Source organism: Podarcis muralis, chromosome 12 (genome assembly GCF_964188315.1).
Source record: "Podarcis muralis chromosome 12, rPodMur119.hap1.1, whole genome shotgun sequence".
Lineage (NCBI taxonomy): Eukaryota > Metazoa > Chordata > Lepidosauria > Squamata > Lacertidae > Podarcis > Podarcis muralis.
Window position 1 is genome coordinate 37,435,204 of NC_135666.1, and position 21,267 is coordinate 37,456,470.

Here is a 21,267-nt window from a genome sequence, read left to right on the forward strand (position 1 = left end):
ATGAAAGACTTGGACCAGGAGTGTTGGAGCTTGTAGAATCGTCTGGAGGCCTGCGGCGATCATTTCACACGCTCAAAGTTAGCAAGTATGAGCCTAAAGTTTGAAGATGGGTTGTGTGTATTGGGGGCAGGGGGGGGGGAGAGAGAGAGACGAAACGGTCCTTCGCAATCCTCTAACCCTACACAGTGTCACGTATACACACACACACACCCTTCTGCTTACAAAATTGGGAAAAATCTAGACAGCATGAGATGGAAACCAGCCAAATCCCACCAGCCTGGGCCTTCCTCCCTTCTCGTTCCCTTACATACGCAAACCCATCTCTTCCTGTAGCTGCTGCAACCCAAAATGGCCAGTCCCTTCTCCAGGAATCCACGTGGCAATCCCTCTTCAGCATTGGATGGTGGCCATGGGTGAATCCCAAAGGCAGCAATAAAATAAAAACGCAAACAAACAAACCTGCGCCGCGCATGCCACATCTCTGAGTGGGAGGAAAAGGCAAGCAGCACAATTCTAGCCCTCCTCCCTTGTTTGTTTGTGGTTGGGACCCCTTAGAGCTTAGACCTTTACGCCCGAATGTTTCAAGGACTGGCATTTGCATATACTCTGTCTGAAAAAATGAAGGCGCTTCCACCTTTAGGATCCAGAGCAGCTTTCTTTGGTAATATGCAATAAGTGTGTGTGTGTGTGTGTGTGTGTGTGTGTGTGTGTGAGAGAGAGAGAGAGAGAGAGAGAGAGAGAGAGAGAGAGAGAGAGAGAAACAGGGCAAGAGGAGCAGATTTAGGTCCAGCAGCTAGAAAGAATCCTGCCTTTAAAGGTCAAGGGTTTGATGGGTCAGTCTGCTTCTCTTAAAAAAACAATTAATGGGATAGAAAATTTGTCCTTTCGGTGAACTCTCCCCATTGCCCTCGCACAAACCAGGACAATGGTCGGGTGTAGTTTTCGAACTTATTGTTACATCGATTATGGCAGCCGAGCTAAAAAAAAACAAACCAACACCTACACATCACAGTGAAGCGCCCTGCGTTTTCAAGGGGAAAGGCATAAACAGAAAAACAACAACCCCAAAAATCAAATAAAAACATTACCTTGAATGATGTTGATCTGCCACGTGCATTTTCCAGTCTTCGTTCTGTTCTCCACCCAGAAAGTATACATTTTCATGGCACAGCCAAGCGACTGTGTCTTTCTACATGAACCCATTTTCCCCAGGAAAATCCTTCGTGTCTTCTCAGACCTTTTTCCAAGAGAATGCCTTTCAGAATCGCTGTTGAATTACAAAGAAGTATTTATTGTAGGAGGTGATTAATGGTTCCTAGTAAAATTGCTATTTTCAGCGTGATTTCATTTCGGGCTCCCCCCCCCCCCAATGGAGAAAGAGGGGGAGGGAAAGGGGGGTGATCCAAGCGTAAGACTACGGAAGTCAGGGAAGATCCGCAATCATACTTCAATACTAATCATTGATTTAACAGTTTTGGGACACTCCTCTTGATTTTCGAGCGTCAGTGGATTTAGCAGAAGAGAATTCTCTAGGGCAGACCAAACAAAGACTTTAGAGGTCCATGTTAACAGGGAGGAGAGGGGGCGATATTGTTTTCTAGCCTATTCTCTTTTATTTCTTAACAACAAACAAACATGCGGGACAGGGCACTTTAAGGATATAGCAAATAAGAAAGGAAGTCCTTTGGGGTGGTTCAGTTCGACGCACACTTCCAGATTATTCACAGCAATGTTTACTTCTCTTTTGCACGGCAAGTGAGACCACAACTTTTCAAATGGCGGTGTCACCCTTCCCAGCTCGATGGACGAAGGATACATTTAAACTATCTGCTTATGCTTCCACGGCAGTTCTGTCTGAGCGGTCTACAGGCTTTTGAATTCAATGCGCCACTTGTCTCCAGTATAAACCAGCATCGGATTATAGTTCTGGATATCAGAAAGGGCCCAGAACTGTATTCCGCTCTCCAGAAGGAGACTGAAGAATTGCTACTTATAAGAGTGCAACCCTAGACACACTTACCTGGAAATAAGCCTCACTGTGCAACAGTGGGACTTGCCTCGGAGTAAACATCAATGGGGGTGTAGAGTTAAACAGCAACTTTCACCTGTACTTATTGCATGGGTTGGTTAAGCTGCTCAGAAGACACCCCCCCCCCATGAACCTCCATGTCAAGGGCATCATCTGGCTTTACCATAATGTTTTGGGTGTGCGGCTTTACGCTTCCGGTTTGTTCCCACGCCAAAGAGCGGTGGGCCATTGCAATTCGACCCTCTTCCCCCCTGTGGAAAGTTGCTGCGGCTGGAATAAACCAAGGGGTCACTACTGATGCTGCAATATGTTTAAGCATTGATAGTGCAGTGTTACTATTACTGTTCATTCTACTGGATTAGCCCCAGTATTCCCTTCATTCTACTGGATTAGTTTATTCCCTTCATTCTACTGGATTAGCCCCGTTTCTCTTCACACAAGGCGGGGAAGAACTATATTTCCCCAATGGTGTAGGCAGAGGACACATGTCATGAATGAGAATTTAGGGGGATGGACGCCAGAGTGGACTGTATCCTGTAGAAGGAGTGGCTAAGCCGAAGCGCCTCCTTAGGGAAATGGGCAGGCTGCGCAGGCCGATCCACAACTCACTTAAAACTGGGTACTTGGATGGCAGCCTATTCAGCCCATCTACAACGACACCCCCCGGCAACCTGTTTCAAGGGGAATTACTCCCAAATCTCTGGTTTCCATAGGGGCTTTGGTCTATGGTCCTATGTGGAAGCCAGCGTCATCGAAAACGATGTGACTTCCTTACACACAAAGTGGTTAGGGTGTTGGGGAAGGAGAAACGTTACTTTTTAATAAAACTAATTCGATTATAATGCAGGTACTCGGCCTCTCCTAAGGAATGGGTTGAACAGCATGTACACATGACATCCTCGAGAGTTTTCATGTTTATGTCAACAAAGTCACATTCTAGGCAATTGCACGCTTCTCACGGTGTGTCTAGTGCCTTAAGTTTTATTTTTGTACAGAGAGGTGTGGTTTTGTTTTATTTTATTTTATTACCAGCACTGGACATTATATATACATCACACATTCACAAATGTGTACACATAGATTTCACAAACTGTACACGGACGTTTGACTATGGCAAGACACGAAGACAGAAATAGCCTTTATAGCAATATTGGTGTACTTTTCTTTTTCTTTCTTTTTTTATAAAAAGTAACAAATGCACCGTCGGGGGAGGATAATGTATCACGACTACAGCAGAGACTACACTTTTTTGTTCTTATTACACAGAAAACATACTTTCTTGGTCGGTAAGGGCTGGAGGGTGCTGGGGTCTCTGGGCAACGTCCCCACTCCAACTTCCAAAATACTTCCACGTCATAAGATGGCTTTGCTTCTGTCTGTAATTGAGAGTCCACGAATGTTCCACGAAACAAGACAAAGTCTATGATTTACACACACAAGTCACAAAGTCACTTATTAACATATGTTGACACCTTAAAACATATCTGCAAAGGGTCCTTCTTAGGTACAGGATCCATCCTCAACTCTTTAATGATGCTGCAGGTGGACCGTATTTCCATAAATAAATTAAAAAACGAAACATGGTGGGAATGGAAAGGTCATATTTACAGAAGGTGAACACTTTGTCCAAGGTGTTTGTTTTTGGTTTTTGGTTTAAACACACGTGCCCTGTGACTGGTTCTTGTTCTGCATTTATGCCCCTTAATATAGTCCCTATGGCAAATTAAATCAGGCAGGAGCGGGACGTGTGATGCGTTAGGGTGTCCCTGCGTCTGTCGGGCCATCAGAGCGCTGCTGAGTTTGGGGTCGCCCTACCCCTGGGCGGCGGTGTCTGATGGTGCTGTGTTGACGCTTTGGCTTGCTGGTTAAGACTGGAGGGGTTGGAGGAGCGCATCTTGGTGTTGGGCAGCTTGTGGTCCTTCTTCCACTTCATCCTCCTGTTCTGAAACCAAATCTTGACCTGGCGCTCGGAGAGGCAGAGCGTGTGCGCGATCTCGATGCGTCGCCTCCTGGTCAGGTAGCGGTTAAAATGGAACTCCTTCTCCAGCTCCAGGACTTGCTGTCTGGTGTAGGCAGTTCGAGACCTTTTGGGCTCGCCTCCAGTGTAATTGGGGTTGACTGAGCGTACACAGGCGCGCACACACACGCACACACACACACACACGCACGGACACAAAGGAGAAGAAGGCAACGGAACATTATCATTATTATATAATAACTCGACACTGGGTTTAGATTAGCCACAGAAGCGGGGAAGAAAATGGTTCACAGGCTCGTGACAATAGGAGACAATTGGGGAGCCATAAAAAATGGTGACGGGCATTTGGGTTCAAGAAAAGCTTCAAAGAGACGTGGCCCAGAGCCACAGGCAGGGCGATTAAATTTATGGGGACTATAATTACTGCCCTAACAGTTTGGCGTCTCGTAAATCTCTTGATAAAGGGCCCCGAGTACAAAAGGCTTCTCACGTGTGCGTGCGCGCTTTTTTAAAATTAGGAAATGCGCCAGCACACACACACACACACACACACACACACACACACGTATATGCACACAACCTCGGAGTCCAGCCTAGCCCAGCCTCCTCCACCTCGCCACGCACACACATACAAGCCATCCCGGCTCCCCTTGGAAGAAGGTGGTCAACTCACCCGTGTTAACGTGGACCTTCTTCATCCACGGGTACACCACCGGCTCCTTGCCTTTCAGGCCGGGCAGGCTCTTGTCCGGCAAGAGCGGGCAGGCAGGGATTCCCCCGGGCGCTGTCGCCGCCGCCGCTGCTTCGCAATGGCGCTGGTGGGGCTGAGGCGGTGGCGGGACGTGGCCTTGGAGCAAGGGCTGGCTCGGGGCATGGTGGCCCTTCCGCGCGGGAGTCTGTGGAGCAGGCGGTGGCGGGGGTGGCGGAGGAGGAGGCAGGGGCGGCGGAGGAGGCGGTGGCGGCGAGGCTCCGGGAGGCGCCTGCTCCTGGCCCGGAGTGGCGCTGAGGCTGCTGTAGCTATAAGGCGACTCCGGGTAGTGGTGGGGTGGCTGCGCGGGGTACAGCGCCTCGGGAGGAGGAGGCGGAGGAGGCGGCGGCGGCGCTGGCGGCTGGTATCCGGGCTCCCTGCTCGGCCGCTGGTAGTAATCGGGGAGAGGCTGGCCGGGGTGAGCCTGGTGGTGCTGCTGGCGCAGGTGCTGCTGCGGCTGAGGATGGTGGTGATGGGGTTGCTGGTGGTGGGGCTGGTTCTGGTGGTGGTGGTGGTAGCTGCTCCCGCCGCCGCCGCCGCCGCCGCCGAGCTGCGAATATTCCTCGCAAGGAGGGAATTTGGGCTCGATGTAGTTGGAGTTTATCAAAAACGAACTCATGGTCATTAATTTGTGAAGTGCAAAAATACTAATTTTTCTCGCGTTGTCGTTTTTCTGGGCTCGAGGAGGCCCCTCCCCTCCTCCCCCTTCTTCCTTCCTTCCCTCCCTCCCTCTTTCCTTCCTTCCCTCCCTCCTCCTCCTCCTCCCCCAACCCCCCTTGCTGCTGTTGTCAAGCGCCTGCTGCCAAAGTTTGGGCCTCCGCTCCCCCCTTCCTTTCCAGTTCCCACCCCAAGAGCCTGGAACACACGCGCGCGCAAACACACACACACACACACAAACCACTGCCACCCCCACCACCTGACCGGCAGGGCCAATTGCTACGCAGTTGGCAGAGCCCGGATCAGGAAATGAAACGCTGGTGGACAAGCCCAGGACGGTCCCTGCCTGCCTGCCTGTCTTGCCTTGCAGAGGCAAGGAGATTCCTTTCTGCGCGCTCCAGACAGCGGCGGTCAGAACCGAAGTCGGCGCAAGCGGCCTAACTAGAGAATTAGGCCGAGAGGAAAGCCTCCGGGCCATGCAGCTGTGGGCGAGGGGGCTGCTGCTTTGAGCGAGTTTCCCCAGTGAAAGCAGCGAGGGATCCTTGCTTGACATGCTAGGTCACCTAAGACTAACCACCTAAGACTTACACCTTAAAACAGCTATGTGCTACTTAGGGTCAGGGTGGTTTAGGGAGTGATCTGGGGCAGCCCAATAGTGTGTGTCGCAGAAGACGTCCTTGTGCGCTATCATGATGAGGGAACCAAGGGTAGTCCTTATTCCGGAATAATATATCCTCCTGAACGCAAGCTGGGAGTTTGCGCATGTGTGCTATTTCTGACCACAAGCATCAGGCCGTGAGTAGCAACAGTGTGAGCAAAACATTGTATATGTATTCTGAAACCGAACATCAAACGCAGCGTACGGTTTCGCTCTCTGTATCTCCAGTCCTTACCAAGTCATTGAAAGCAAAGGAAACGCAGTGTCCTCCCGAGACGTAAAAGGGCACCCGAGATCGCGTGATTTCGGGGGCATCAATGAGTGATTGGACGGTAGCAGTACAATCAATGAGACCAGTCGATCCTATGAAAACAGAGACCACCTAATTGCAACTAGCTATTTGTTTCTCTCTGATACCTCCCGGGGGCTTTTAAATGTTGCTCTTTTACGATAATTTAATTATTTTTAAAATCTTCCACCCCGTGGCAAATTTGGAGCTGCGGGGGCATATCATTAAATAGAGAGGCCAATATAAAAAGACTTTTTTTAAAAAAGGTGAATAGATTTTAATCAAAACCTCCAGCAGACTAGAGAGGCAGTTAAGATCAAGAATTAAGCCCGTTCACGTGCCTAAATAAATAAATAAAGCTATCTAGTGCCCAGGAAACAGTATTTCCCTTTGAGAAAGCGAGAAAGGGAGAGGAATTGGTTATTTAAAACAGAATACACCGTTATCTTTCACAAGTACCGTAAACATTGCAGTTGAGCGTCGTGAATAGTCTCTTCGACTTGCGTTACGATTGCTGGAAATTGATCCGTTTGCAAGACAGGGAGGAAAAGGAGGCGATGGCCTGACCTATGGGGTAATTGAAATCTGGACGTTAAACTAGCCTTTATTATAGTATATATTAATTCAACCGCTTGGTAGGTCTAGTGACCCACCTTCGTTTTTAATATTTGAGTCTTTAGGGACACACCCATTTAATATAATATTAATATTAGTTTAAAAAAATAAGAATTTGGAACTTGATAGAATGCTGCTCTGCCCTCTTCCCAAAGAACCAGTTTAGTTTTAAGAAAAGGATCCATATAATAGGAGTGTTCATTCTCATCGTGATTATTTCACTCGAAGTGTGGACTGATGACTTTTTCGGTTGTATCAACCGCTCATAGCGCTCATGTGGATGACGATTGCATCTAGATTAACCAGCTACAATTCTTTGTGTATAAATGTGTGTCAGTGCGCTCAATAGGTCCCGTTTCTATGCTCTCGTTGAATTTCCCTTCCTCTTCTCTGTGCGTCTCCCTTAAACTGCTGAAACCTCGTTCCACGATAACAACAATAATAGTAAATAATAATAATAATAATAATAATAATAATAATAATAATAATAATAATAATAAAGTGCTGGTTTCCAGATACTATCGGAAATACCTCCGTCCTGAAAATGGCAAGAGCCCTCCCCACCCCACCCCACCTTGTACATCTCCAGTGGATACACTGTGGAAGCAAATAGATGCCACTGGCGAGTGCCAGGCCGTAAAACACTCGCAGACAATGCGGAAGTCAAATAGCAGGATCCAACACTTGGCTTTTTAACGCTGATTGCGTGCCTGTGACATTTGTAGGAATGACAACCGGCTCCAGTCCCGTTTTATGGTTTCAGGGAATAGTAGACCGGGATGCAAAGCTGCCTCTTTGGGGAGGTCTTTTGCTACTAACAAACAGCTACAATTAAGCCCATGGTTGGTGTTAAACGGCTAAAGCAAAGGCGCAGGGTTTTGTTTCGCTTTTCCCTCCCCTTTTCTCGCACACGCTGAAATGGACGGTGCGATTCTGGCACAGAAACACTGCAAGATGCACCTCTGACATAAACACTATCAATTTCCCTTGAGATAAAGCGGTGCCCTTGCATCTGAGGGCGATAGTAAATGCCAGAAAACCACCAGGCGTCAAAACCGCAGGTTTTTTTCCCAAAACAAAACAAAAAAGAAAAGAAACCACAACAATACAAGGAAAGCAGGTACCTTCTCTCTCTTTTTGTCTGCTGATTATTACCTTCGGAGAACGTCCCAGGGGCTGTTTAATATTAGCTCTCCTGATTGTATCTCAGAGCCTGGTCTGTTTCCCCCTGGTCAGCTTTCCACTGGGTGTCTCCTTTGCTCAGTTGCAACAAGCAATGAATACGATTCTAGAGCTGGGGCTGTAAATCTCCAAGGTGACCTAAGCTGCTCAGCTGCGGGAGCAGCCAGGGTTTCTCTCCCCCCCCCCCCCACCTCCATGGGATTCTATCAGGCTGCAGAGATGGGCCTGTTCCTCGTCTTTGCGGTTTACATATGATAAACAAGAGCCCAGCCAAGACCACCAAGTTGTTATCTCATATGCAGCGGTTTCCACGTTCAGCCTCCCCTCCCGCTCCCTCCAGAGATTTATGGCTCCGCGGGGCAAATCCCGGAACGAACCTACACCGAACCCTGAACCCTGGCCTCCTGAAACTGCTTCAGAGCATCGCCTATCTCTTTTTTGTAACCACACACATTTCAGTGAGGGGGATTTCAGCACCAAGACCTCCTCATCATCGCAGATCAGGGGAGGCTGAAGTTTAGCAGCTAACCAGTGAAGAACGTGGAAGATTGACCGAAATGAAAGTTGATGGCACGATAAATCCGAGATTCCCAAGAAACAGGAGCCGCTCTCAGAACTGGAGCAAACCAAGTAAATGGATAAGCGGAGAGTGTGCCAACCCCGACTAGCAAGTTCAGAGTGTAAATATAGATGTGTGTGTGCGCGCGCATCGCAATCTTAGGTTGCGCTTTTATAGATAATCTATGCAATTAAACTTTCCAACTTGCCCACGCGCCTGGGAGGGAGAGAGGGAGCGAGCGAGCAATAGAGACGCGGGCGGGGGGGGGGGAGGCGGGTTGGCGGTGGAGAGCGACACCCGGCAGCCTGGCTTGAATTTGATTCGAGGCATTTTGAATATATTTAACCCAGCTTTCACTCTTGAATGCAAGCCTGCCCCAAGTTTCAAAGTGACCGAAAAGTGACACCGGGCGCATTTTGTTTCTTATTAATCTTACACATTGACAGTCTTTGTTAAATAACAAGGCGTGCCCTTCACAAAGCGACATTTTCATATTTGTTAGACGCGCTGACCTGAAGTTCACCTCGGCCTTGGACTTAGGGGTTTTTTTTTTCTTCCCCTTCCGAGGTCTTTAAGAGCGTCTTTAAAAAAAATAGCAAGGGGCAGAGCGAGGCTCTCGGCAGGTCACTTATTCGCAAATGGGGAAGGAATCTTAAGGCGGCCGTGCGAGAAAACAAGTAAACGTTGTGATAATGCAGCGGCTGCGTTTATCCTAAACTTCCTTTGAATCAGCAAAAGGTCCTACCAGGGAACTGGATGATGTGATGGAGTTCCTACGGAGTTCATTCTTGGGACAAGAGGTTGGGATGTTCTCCTTCCCCACCATTCCGAAATATTGGGGATTTTATTTATAAGGATCTAACTCGTGTGTGTACGTGTGTGTGTGTTTGGCAACTGGACTTTGAGGTCCTGGTCGTCCAGGACCGTAAATAAGCACAATTCTAAAGAAGGGGAAGATGGGGCGATTGGCATCTACATTTGAGGCTGAGAAGGCTAATCTTTTCAAAGGTCACGTTACGCACCAAGTACCAGTGTCTGTGCTGCGCTAGAGGTAGGACCCTCCGACTATATGGGTATGACTCCGATCAAAGCAACAAAAGCCCACTGTGTCGTTTTTATTTTTACCTTTTAAAAAAATGAATGAATGAATAGAAACCGACTTGAGAAGGCAATACTTCTTCCAGATGCACTTTGAAGCCCTTCTGGAAATATTCTGTATTTGAAAAAACTTGTCCCTACTCCCACCCCCACCCCCCCGCCCAAAATTCCACCTTAAATGGAAGCAAAATAAATTGGCACTAGGAGTCCTTGGGAAAGAAAGCCAGGTTTCGCTTTGCTGCTTTCCACAGAGATCTTATTCTCTCTCTTTTTTCTCCCTCTATTTTTTTTTAGCCAAGTTTTTCAGGACAGGCGGAGTCAAAGAAGTGTTGTCTTCGAAACAGTCTCCCTGGTCTTCTGTGCATAAAAGGGACGTTTAGGCAAACATTCCGCCTTGCAATGTTCATGCTTCCTATAATTAAATTTCCAAATAGGCAATGCAGTATTTCAAGGGCAAAACCGAAATAGGAGAGGCGTGTTTTTTAACAGTGTGTTGTGAATAGCATCCCCCTCCACCTTACAATGGTAATTTCAGTGCAAAAGCACATATAGGAGACACGGGGGGACGGGGGACGTTGCAAGATAATTTTGAAGAGAAGGTCGCTGATGAAAAACCAACATATATTGCAAATATATTTCCTAGAAGCCCAACGTCCTCGCCTTATAATTAAAACTATTTCTTGTCGAACGGGGAGGTGTTCCCTAGTTCTTTGTGTATTTTCAAAGCATTGATAAAGCCTTCTAATAATAACTTGCTTACTTTCTCCTGCACGTTATCTCTGTTTCGACACCTCTGAAAGGAGCAATCTCTCCTATGTATTTGCTTAGTAATAAACCACTCAATGGATCTCTGGGAAATATTCTGAATTTCTTAGGACTGAAAAACGCACCTTCTCGGATTTTAAAAAAAAATTCACAAAAGAAACAAAACACCTGGCAACACAGTGAAAACGGAAAATCCATCTCAGGAAGCAATCCTACTCATAGCTAAATAAATAATCCCTACTTCCCTATTTGAAATAAATAGTTATTCAGATACAAACACGCTTTGAAAAAAAGAAGGGAAAAAATAAAGCTTCATTGTGGCTAAATAAGGCGGCCAAAAGGGTGAAGCTATATATTTCTTATTAAACGTAAAGGATGGGGGGGGGGGCAATGCAATTTGCATAGGGTCATTCCTTAACTTTCACTCAGAAAGACAGCATATCTGGACTTCTCCAGTATTGCCATGCTTGTATCCGGCAGTGAGATGGTCATCTCAGTCTACTCGTTTCCTCAGATATTGCTATCACCCAGCGGGCAGTCTTCTGGTACCCACTGGACAGTTAAGAACTCAACTGGCACCTTATTGAGCCTTTGGAGAGGGCTAGCTGTGTTAGTCTGTTGTAGCAAAGCCGAACAACACACACACACACAAAACAGAGTATTGTGGCACTTAAAAGCCAGACAATTGTACTATGGCGTACGCTTGTGTGAACAAGAGTCCACTTCTCTGCGATTCAGAACTATTAAAATCCAATGGAAATTTCCGATGGACTCTGATAGGACTCGCACGAACCTTTAAAATGCATTGTTGGTGGTGCGTGTATGCGCAGTTGCCTGGGGGGGGATGTGCGCCCGCATTCACCTGATGCATCTGCCAGCCAACGATATTCAATGGGGCAAATGTGGTTGATAATTCAAGATGAAATACAACGTGCATTACTCTTTGAAAAGAGGGATTTTCTATCCTTTCCTCGGTAATTGAGGTCATTCAACCACTAGAGTTCACCTGGAGTCCATACTATGATACACGCCTAACTCAAAGCTATTTTATCTTTTGTGTTGATAGTCAAGATCTTGGCTATAACATTGACATCAAACTCTGTCTGGGCGCATGACTAAGAGTGGCGCACAACGTAAACTTTTGACCCTCAACTTTTTGACCTAGAGTTGTTACGCCCTAACCACAGAGATATACAAAAGCGGAGCAGCTCCTATCTCCGTAAAAGAATCTCCAGCTCTCTTGTTTGTTGCCATCAAGCCTTGACTGTTTCCCTTTTCGCTAAGATTTTAAGGGAATGCAGTTTCTGCATGGCTGTTTGTTTGGGGGTTTTTTTTTTAAAAAGAGAGCAGCCTCAACGGCTTTCAACACTGAAACCGAATTCCAAAATCAAACGCAATGCCCAGACACCATCGTGGGAGATTAACTAGATTATACTGAAAGGAGCGATGTGCTTTCCAATGGTAGATGTGTAAATTCTGGTTGCGAAGTGGGGCGCAGTGACCGGGCAATTTATCCAGGCTGGCCATTGTGCCATCTTATTTATTTAATAAAGACCCTGATCCAACGGAGTCGAGAAGCCTTGCCCACGGAGAAAGCAAGTTGACTGTGAACTTGGTCTAAAGCGAGCTCTGCTGGCGAGTTCTGGAGTGTGCAGATTTATCTTAGTTTCTGCATTTACTTAACCTGGCAATGAACTGCGAGGGCTGCCATTTATTATCCAGAGACAGACTTCACCTCGAGCAAGGACTGTTTCACAAAAACTGCAATAATTACCCAATAACCTTCATAACAAATATTATTATTGAAAAGCCCATTTCAGAGGGTTATGTGGAGAAGGAAAAGAAGGGGACAGGCTGCCTGGGAAGAGACGCCCTTTGGAAAACATGGTGTCTTTCTCTCTGAGATCACAGTGCATTGTTTGCGTCCAATATGCAAACCATACAGCCCTGTGATTGTGGAGGAGCTGTTTTCGAGAAACGCTAGCCGCCAGGGAAACTACTAGGATTTTGGAGAATCGTGAAAACAAAGCCTGCGAAAAATAGAGGTTATGTGATCAGAGTGGATAGAAAGAACAAAAAACTCCCAAAGGCCGAATTATACAGAGCAGAAAATCAGATGAAAAAGGGGAAGAAAGAGGGATTACAGGAAAGATGCAATCCAAGTGCTTATGTCCTCGATGTAATGTTAAAAGCTGGACAGATAAGGTAGAAAACGCTTGCAATTTCACTCTTTTGAAGACAAGGAAATTAATTCGTTAAGATAACGCCACTAATAATTTTCCCATGATGCTTTGTAGTGAGGGGCACGCGCAAACCATCGAATCATGTGACTTAGAAAAGCCATCTTACACTTTAAAGAAAGTGAAGTCTTCCGACACCCTTGCTATATACACACACCCTTGTCTAACCTTTAATGGCGCTGGTGCTTACATCTGGGCCAGCGAAGTACTTCTAAGGTTCAGAATTGCTCGCGGTAATTTAAGTAAAATAAACCACACAGTTGTCAGAGAAAGAAAAGTAACAGTGATACGACAGTCATCACCATCAGATATACTTGCACTAAATACACATACAATATTATTTTAAAATGGGCTTTACATTCCGGAGTTTCGTGTGGATGTGTTTTGCCTAGGTTATTCGGTAGAGTGTTTCAAGGTGGCATGACAGAAAACTACAGTAGAAATATTTTTAAATAGTGACAATTCCCATAGTTATTCGCATGCTCAATGAATTCATCTTGTGTTTAGGGGTTGGCTTTTTTTGTTTTGTTTTTTGTGCGTGAGGAATTTTGCCTACTCAGAAGAAAGTCTCGTTGATTTCAATGGGATTCACTCCCAGGGAAGTGAGTATAGAATTGCAGCCTAAATGACATTGTTCACAAAGCTGTATGTGTTTCACTGGCTAGTATCCATTCAGTCAACTAGCAATCAGAAGGCTGGATCGCTAGATAGCCACGGTAAGAGTTAAATAAGCATTCAGCTCAATGAATTGTTTTCCCCCAGTTACAAAATCAGACGGCATCAGGATTTCCCTACTCCATTCCTGAATTCTTTTGAATTAAATCCAACAGACTTCAGTACGATTTTCTTCTGCCTAGGTATGGAGCAGAATGACCACAACCTTCAGATGGTCTCATCCAAGACGGTGAGGTCACATCCAGCCCCGAATGAGCTTAAACTATACCTTGTTTTTCACTAAGAAACAGAAGCTAAAGTTCAGTTCATGTAAACTGAAGTAGATTAGCACCTGGATTTCAGTGATATTTCCCATCCCCTTGAAAGCCTGGACTCGAATTTCCCAGTAAATACTTTAGGAGTCCAACAATAGTCCCGTTGGATGTTGTTGTTTTTTAAAAAGTGTAAAATCAGGTCCTTCCCTTAACAGGATTATGGATTTGTAATTCAGCCATCTGTTTCTATTTAGCAGATATGCATTATATTTAAATCCTTATTTTTTCTACTGAAAAAAATCTAGTCATAGTTTCAGACACGTGTATACGCATTGCTAACTATTTAAGGTGTAGGGAAGTAAATACCATGAAAATGCCAGCTACTATTAGCATTCGGTTCTGTGTGATTAAGTCTGCCACATAGGCTTGGACTAAATGTATAATTAAAAACTGCTCCTCCCCACCCAGTTTATTGCATTGCTAGCGTATCCATCTGTATTCAGGGAAATGTATAAAAAAATATTTGAAGTCTTAAACTATATATTCACTTATTGCTGCAAGTTTCTCAGTCTTCTAAGATTACCCACCTATACACGAGAAAAAAGGTCCTTCATCAGAATATCTTTTTCCAAACAGCCACTAGGACAGGGCACGCTTATGTTATATTACGCTATTATATTTTCTGACAACACTGTCTTTTCCTCTGATGTCCAAAGCGATATAAGAGTGGGAAAGCAACCCCACACGCTGATAACAATCTGTTGTTGTTTTTTTAAAAGGCAGGAATTGGGGTGAGATCGTTTCAAACCTCACGTGGGGTCACCTCAATGTATGAGCCCATTTGGACGGGCCCCTCTTACTTTCTTTTTCAAAAAGAGTAGGGTCCTATCTTGCCAATTCTTGGTCACCTGCATGGCTTTTAGCTACAAGGCGCTCCAAAGATACAACTGATAAGACTTAAAAGCTGCTCGTGTGAGCAAGGATTTGGCTCTGGCAGTACAAAGAAGCTGAGAAGAAAGAAAAGGAAATAACAAAACAAAACAAAAAGAAGAAGGGCAGTGGAAAAAGGGATGCTCTTTCACGCTCTCTTTCAACCCTGGAAATTCAAAGACTTAAAGTTGAATCCGGTCATAAAGTTTATTGCTGAGTAATCACACTCTAGTGAGAAGAGTCTACTTAAATAGAAAAAAAGAATGTTGAAATAAACAGGCAGCTGGGGCCTACCCTGCAATTCCCAGCCAGTAATGTGTGTATGTAGATATATATATGGATATCTATATAAATGGGGTTATTTACTATCGCCTATAAACCTATACGTATTGTACTTCATAATTCCAAGCACTCCAATGGCACGTAGAATCTCCTGTAAAAGTTACAGTCAGTTTGTTCCTTCATGGGAAGGGATAAAGGAACCAGCGGGAAATGAAGGCACTGGGGTTGTGGGGAATCTACGGTAAGGGTGTAAATTGCGTAAATATACACTCTATGTACACACAGAGAGGGACACACGAGAGAGATGGAGGTACGTAGGGGTAATTATGGAGGAGAGATAAGTCTCAAAGAACCTTAACCACGTAAAAAGTCAGACTTGGAGCGCACCTTCCTTGTCTTTTAGAGACGATAAGTTGGAAAACTTATCTTGGAAAACCTACGACTGCGTCAATTCCACACACATCCCGCCCCGCAAAGACAGGGATGACTAGTCTACAGACATAGCCATATCTATGTTCCTTTCATTAAAATATTTTTATTTTTTTTTAAAAAGTCGCCTGCGGACTCTCTGCCCCCTCAATAAACAAAATCACTGGGCACGGAAAAGCAAAGGAAGTCATTATCATTTGCCCTAGTCAAAGTAATTAAAGTTAGGCCTCAAAATCCATCTCTGCCAAAGTCGCTTATTGTGGTTTGCCTGGATTTGAAGGATAAAATTTTAAAAAGGAGAGGTTAGATAAAAATGGGGAGGAGGGAAAACGGCCCCCTACCCACTGTAACCTGCGCCTTTCAAATATTATTTCTTCCCTTCCGAATCAACGGGGCAGCGTTAAGAAGGAGCCAGGCAACGACAGGCGAGCTCTTCACTGTACAAATAAACTTAAGCAACTTGTGCACGAAACTTACCTTAACTTGCAATGAGCCATTTTTTCAGAGAGTATTTGAGAACTTGGGGGAATGGATACTTCTGTACCTAAACCTGACAATTTGAATGGCCAGGAGGCGCACGTAGCCTGCAAAAGAGTCAAATGAAGTCCATCGTCAGTGTGATTATATGTTATGTGGTATATAATGTTGGATGACAACTCCCCAAAACCATAAAACTTACTTTAATGGCACCACGTGACTTTTTATAGCCAGTGAGCCTATCTGTCTGTGCTATGGATGATTTTACGATCTAATTCATAGACAAAACCCTATTCATTTGGCACCCAAATGTCATATAGCCGGAACTGGGGCTTATAAAGTTTACTGTTTTATAACTTTTAAGGGAAGGCATCAATGTAAAGCCGTCTGTAAATGTGCAAAGCTTTAGTTGCGCTTAGAAGCTCGGGAGAGTTAACCATTCAAGCCCTGGTGAGGGTAAGTAACGTTACATTTCCTAGCAAAAAAAAAAAGAGTAGCTGTAGCGAAAATAAATAAATAAATGTTATGTCGAAGGGTGGAATTTATCCCCACCCGCTCAACAACAGCCACAAAACCCTTCCCCAATACCTTTTTTTAAGAGTGCAGGTTTATTTAAATACTTTTTTCCCCCATGTTGGACTGGTGCTCAGAGATGCAAGACCTTTCTGGCAGGTCTAGCTTTGTTTAACTTATGAGGATGAACCGATGGAGATAGTATAAAGCAAGTTCTGGAGATGATAATGTTGTTGAAGAAAGGACAGTCGTCTTCTTCTTCTTCCCACCCCCCTCCCCAGCCAAGAAAGAGCAGAAGTTTGGGGCATTCCTTCTTCCTCCCACCCCACTTCCAAGACAAGGAGTTGGCTGAGGGTCTGTTATTGTGAGCCCTCCATCCAAATAACTTTACAATTCCAAGGGATCTGGGGCAATCGTGTTTGCATCTACTTTGAATTTGGGTTGGGTCCTTCTCCAACTTTGCTCTAGTTAGAGTGATGAAGCTGAGGGCACCTCCGTTAGGGTAGAAACCAAACTACCCGCAGAAGTAAAAACAAAAACCGGGGGGTTCGATGGGGAAGAAAGAAAAGGGGGAAACCCTTACAATAGAAAGTTTATTTTTTTCCAGTCAGTTATTAAAAAAAAACCAGTTTCTTTTCAAAAGCCGATCACATTATTGTTGTTGTTGCTGCTATTATTATTATTATTGTTGTTGTTGTTTGCTCAAACAGCCAGACTTTGACTCTATGTGTAACTTTGTTCACCAAAAGAAAGGAAGGAAGTTATAAGAGAGAAGGGGGTGGGTGGGAAATACGTTACTGAAGCTGCGCTTAATAAAAAAGCCACTTCTAAGACTTCGTGCAAAGAGAGTCATATACAAAGGCACAAGCAAAGGACATACTGTCTGGAATCACAGTTTTCGTCACAGATTCACGATTCACTACACGTTAGGACACGTTCCGTTTTTGTATTTCGTCATATTCACCTCTACAACAGCCATTAATGGACACAGGGAAATAAGATAGGTCGTTTCTGATCGGAAATCTCGGCCACAGCTTGGAGCTATACAGACACTGACACGTTTTGAACACACATGCACAGCAAAGCACAGCGAGTGCAACACACACAGAGAGAGAACATTGGGAGTCAAACAGGACTTGTAGGGGAGCCAGAAGGGAAGGAGTTGAGGGGGAAGCGAACGAGGGAACAGATCGTCCTCCTTTACTTTTGTGTTTGTCTAGGGTGTCTTTCCCCCCCCCCCCGGTTCCCCCCTCCCACTTTACAGTTACTTCAAGTAACACCACTCGCTTCATATAAATAAGTTAAAACATCTACATTGTCCCCCCCCCCTTCAAGACAAAAGCCATTCAAGACATAAAATGCACGGGAAGCAGATCTACTCGTAACACGCGCTAGAGAGAGAGAGAGGAAGAGGGAGACGCGGGCGGGGGCGGGGCGGGGGGGCTCAATTAAAACAGGCTCAGGATGAAACGATGGGCGAGGGAATCTTCAGCTTCCCAGAGAAGTTGGAGCAAGTCAATGTGGTCTACAGAACGATGGGCAGAAGGGGAGCAGGAGCGGGAAGAGGCTACTGACATTCCACGCAGGGTCAGCTCAATTATAATACTGCTCAGTTACTCGGGGTTTTTTTGTTTTGTTTTCTTCCGGGGAAGGAAGAAGGAGAAGGAGCAGCAGCAGCAGCTTCAGGGCCGGGGGCTTTTCCTCTTAAGGGCGGAAGGCTCCTCCCGCCGCTGCCATGCTCATACTCTTCAGCTTGTTATCCTTTTTCCATTTCATCCGCCTGTTTTGGAACCAGATCTTGATCTGTCTCTCTGAGAGGCAAAGAGCGTGCGCTATTTCAATCCTCCGCCTGCGGGTCAGGTATCTATTGAAGTGAAACTCTTTCTCCAGCTCCAGGGTCTGGTAGCGGGTGTAAGCAGTCCGAGCCCTTTTCCCTTCGGGACCCCCTATGTTGTCTGCAACAAAAAATAGAAAGGGGACGACACGGTTTAGACCTTTGGCAAGAGGAGACGTCCCACCGCCGCCACCCCGGATCCTTCCTCTCCAATCTTCCTCTCCTTGATTTCCTTCTCTGTTTGGTTTGGGAGTTAAGTTGGGAGAAAATGATCAACAAGTAGCTCCTTCTCCTCTCTCGCTCTCCCCACCCGCACCTATCTCTTCTCCCCTTCCCTCAAATAATATCCCGGGCTCTGAATTTGAGTAGCCTTCCCTTTGCCTCTTCTGAGGAATTTTATTTAATCTGGGGAAGACAGGATGGCAGCTCCCTTCTGCACCCCGATACTTAATATATTACTACTCGCAAGTAAAAGAAAACAAAACCATTTGGCTTCATGAGAACTTACTTCCTCCTGACAGTATCGTGGGGAAGTTGTTACTAGAGTGAGTTTTACACAAACATAAACACCCAAACCAAGCACCCTCTGAAGTTCTGGTCCCACTCCTGATCTGAACACACTTTATCTGGGAGTCAGTGGGAAGAATTTCCAAGTGCACTAAGGACTAAGCCCCCCCCCCCCCATTGCCATCCTCCAACCTCCTCTCTTAAGTTTTCCCTCGACTTCCTTCCCTCTCAGAAAAAAATATTTCACCCCACACCCCCTTTCTCTCTCTCTCTCTCTCTCTCTCTCTCTCTCTCTCTCTCTCTCTCTCTCACACACACACACACACACACACACATTATTTACTCAACTTCTTTTTTGATATAATTAGTAACGGTGTTTTTCACTGGACGGTCCTCGTCATAAATTACAAGAACTGACACGCACTATTCAAGATCCCTCTCTCTCTCACACACACACACGCTTTCCCTCTCTCCCCTCCCCCCCCCCCCCAAATTTCAATTACACCTCACAGTCCGGGAGACTTAGAAGAGTTATTAAAGAGAGCTTGGCTCACCCTACCCCGATTTCCAAAGTCCCACTTGCCTTTTCCAAGAGGGACGGGGTTTGGGGGGGGGGGTTCCTCCGCATAGACCAGAAGATCAGACAAGCAGGCAGAGGAAGACAGAGAGCAAGAGAAAGCACATTTCTTGCCCACCACGTTTCCTCTTTTGCAAACAATCTACCTTCTCTCTCCCTCGACACACACTCCCCCCCCTCCCCACCCCTCTCTCATACATAGATATTGTAATCCGGGCATGCTTTTTACCATGGCTTATGTGCAGTTTTCTCATCCAGGGGTAGATCTGGGGCTGTGGCGGCTGTGGAGCTGTGCTTTGGTCGTTCTGCTGGGGATTCGCCTGCTCGCTGCTGGCCGGGGCGTCCTCCTCGGTGCCTGGCGACGTGCTGAGCCCTTCTCTGCCTAGGTGGTGGGGGTTGTTGCCGGTGCTGCTGGCGCTGCTGCTGGCGCTGGCGCTGCTGCTGCTGCTGCTGGCGCCGCTGCTGGAAGTGGACGAAGTGCTGCTCGAGTTGGCCGTGGAGTTTTTCACGCTGCCGCCGTGATGAGCGTCGCCGCTGACAGGCGAGGTGGCCGCCGCCACGGCAGCGGCGCAGGGCAGAGGGTCAGGCGGAGGCGAGTGAGTGGCCCCCGTGGCCCCCGCCGCCGCCGCCCGGCTGGCGTACCTGGCCTCGGGGGCAGCGCTGGCGGGGTAGCTGCTGCGAGCCCTCTCCGAGGGGCCCCCTGCCCCAAAGTGGCTGGAAGCCGAGCGGCCGACGCTGAGGTCCATGCCATTGTAGCCGTAGCCTCCGCCGCCGCCGCCGCCGCCGCCGTACCTGCCGGAATGCATGCTGGCGGAGTCCCTGAATTGCTCGCTCACGGCACTGGGATCTCCATAATTATGTAACGGGTAGTCCGGGCCATTTGGATAGCGACCGCAAAATGAGTTTACAAAATAAGAGCTCATTTGTTTTTTTTGTTGATGATGATTTTTGTTGTTGTTGTTGTTGGTTGGGATTTTTTTTTTGTTGCTTTTTTTTTTGATCGGGGGGCTTGATTTGTGGCTCTTTGCTTCGTTTTTTGGTGCGTCTATAGCACCCTAGCACAATTTATGATGAATTATGGAAATGACTGGGACATGTACTTGGTTCCCTCCTACGTAGGCACCCAAATATGGGGTACGGCTTCATATCACGTGCTTTTGTTGTCCAGTCGTAAATCCTGCCTGATGACCTCTAGAGGTAAACTCGTGCACTAAATGGGGGAGTTTGGGTGGATGCTGGAAGGGCTGGGGCGCGCGCGCCGGCGCGCGCACCCGGCCGCCAGCTCGCGACTGTCAGTCGGCCTCGTGCGCCACCCTCTGGAGGAAAGCGGGATCTTCACCTCCGCAACAACCCCCCCCCCCGCCCCAGCCAGGGGCTTACTCGCAAGTCTGGGGTCGAATCGAGGTTACAGCCCATTATAGCAAAATTATGGCATCTCTCACACAGTTCCATTAGTATGGACCAATTTTTAAGGGCTATCGGCTCCAGATCAGAAAACCAGCAAGAATTCAGAAGCATAGGGGAGAAATAATATATTCAACCTTTCCTTTTCAATAAGATTCCTTTTAATCTTGCACATTCCTTTATTATTTCCTAACATCCCCCATTCTGCTAGAGATTCTTTACAAAGAAAAGCTATATAAATAGAGAGAGCCATATATATATAGGGGTTTCTTTTGCGGGAGGAAGGGGAAAGACTAATTATTATTGAAGCCAATTAGAGGAAAGCAATAAACCCCAACATTCTAGCAACAATTACTGTGGTGTCCTTTTTTCTCAGGCGCTTGAAAAACCAGGATAAAAGGGGTGGCGGGGGATCGATCGCTGTGTATTTTTAAAGATCAGTGCCGATTTCAAAATTTCCTTCAGCTGAGCTGTTCTCTAAGCCTCTTTTAAACAGCCTGGAACTAAAAGCAAGCAAACCCCAGTATCATTTTATGACACCATGGCATATTCTCTCCCTCCCCCACC

The 21,267-nt window shown here is 46.4% G+C and overlaps 3 protein-coding genes across 5 annotated transcripts in view; all 3 read right to left on the bottom strand.

The window, feature by feature from the left end:
- Positions 1–21,267, bottom strand: part of HOXA3 (homeobox A3) — a 52,196-nt gene that overhangs the window by 22,512 nt on the left and 8,417 nt on the right. Inside the window, exons 1-2 of one of the 3 annotated variants that reach the window (XM_077937039.1) lie at positions 8,130–9,929; positions 1,089–1,267 (exon numbers count right to left, since the gene is read on the bottom strand). The exons of 1 other annotated variant lie outside the window; for it this stretch is intronic. The gene's annotated coding sequence lies outside the window, so the exon portion shown is untranslated. Of the gene's footprint in view, positions 1–1,088; positions 1,268–8,098; positions 9,930–21,267 lie in introns of those variants that run through there. One more of the 3 variants, XM_077937038.1, reaches the window with a different exon arrangement.
- HOXA4 (homeobox A4) lies at positions 2,995–5,472 on the bottom strand. The gene is made up of 2 exons (XM_028750531.2): positions 4,681–5,472; positions 2,995–4,147 (listed from the first exon to the last, which is right to left on the bottom strand). Exons 1-2 carry the CDS (start codon positions 5,378–5,380, stop codon positions 3,813–3,815), a joined length of 1,035 nt encoding a protein of 344 aa, XP_028606364.2. The 5' UTR covers positions 5,381–5,472; the 3' UTR covers positions 2,995–3,812.
- On the bottom strand, positions 16,958–21,172 carry HOXA5 (homeobox A5). Its single transcript, XM_028750535.2, has 2 exons — positions 19,526–21,172; positions 16,958–18,333 (listed from the first exon to the last, which is right to left on the bottom strand). Exons 1-2 carry the CDS (start codon positions 20,217–20,219, stop codon positions 18,083–18,085), a joined length of 945 nt encoding a protein of 314 aa, XP_028606368.1. The 5' UTR covers positions 20,220–21,172; the 3' UTR covers positions 16,958–18,082.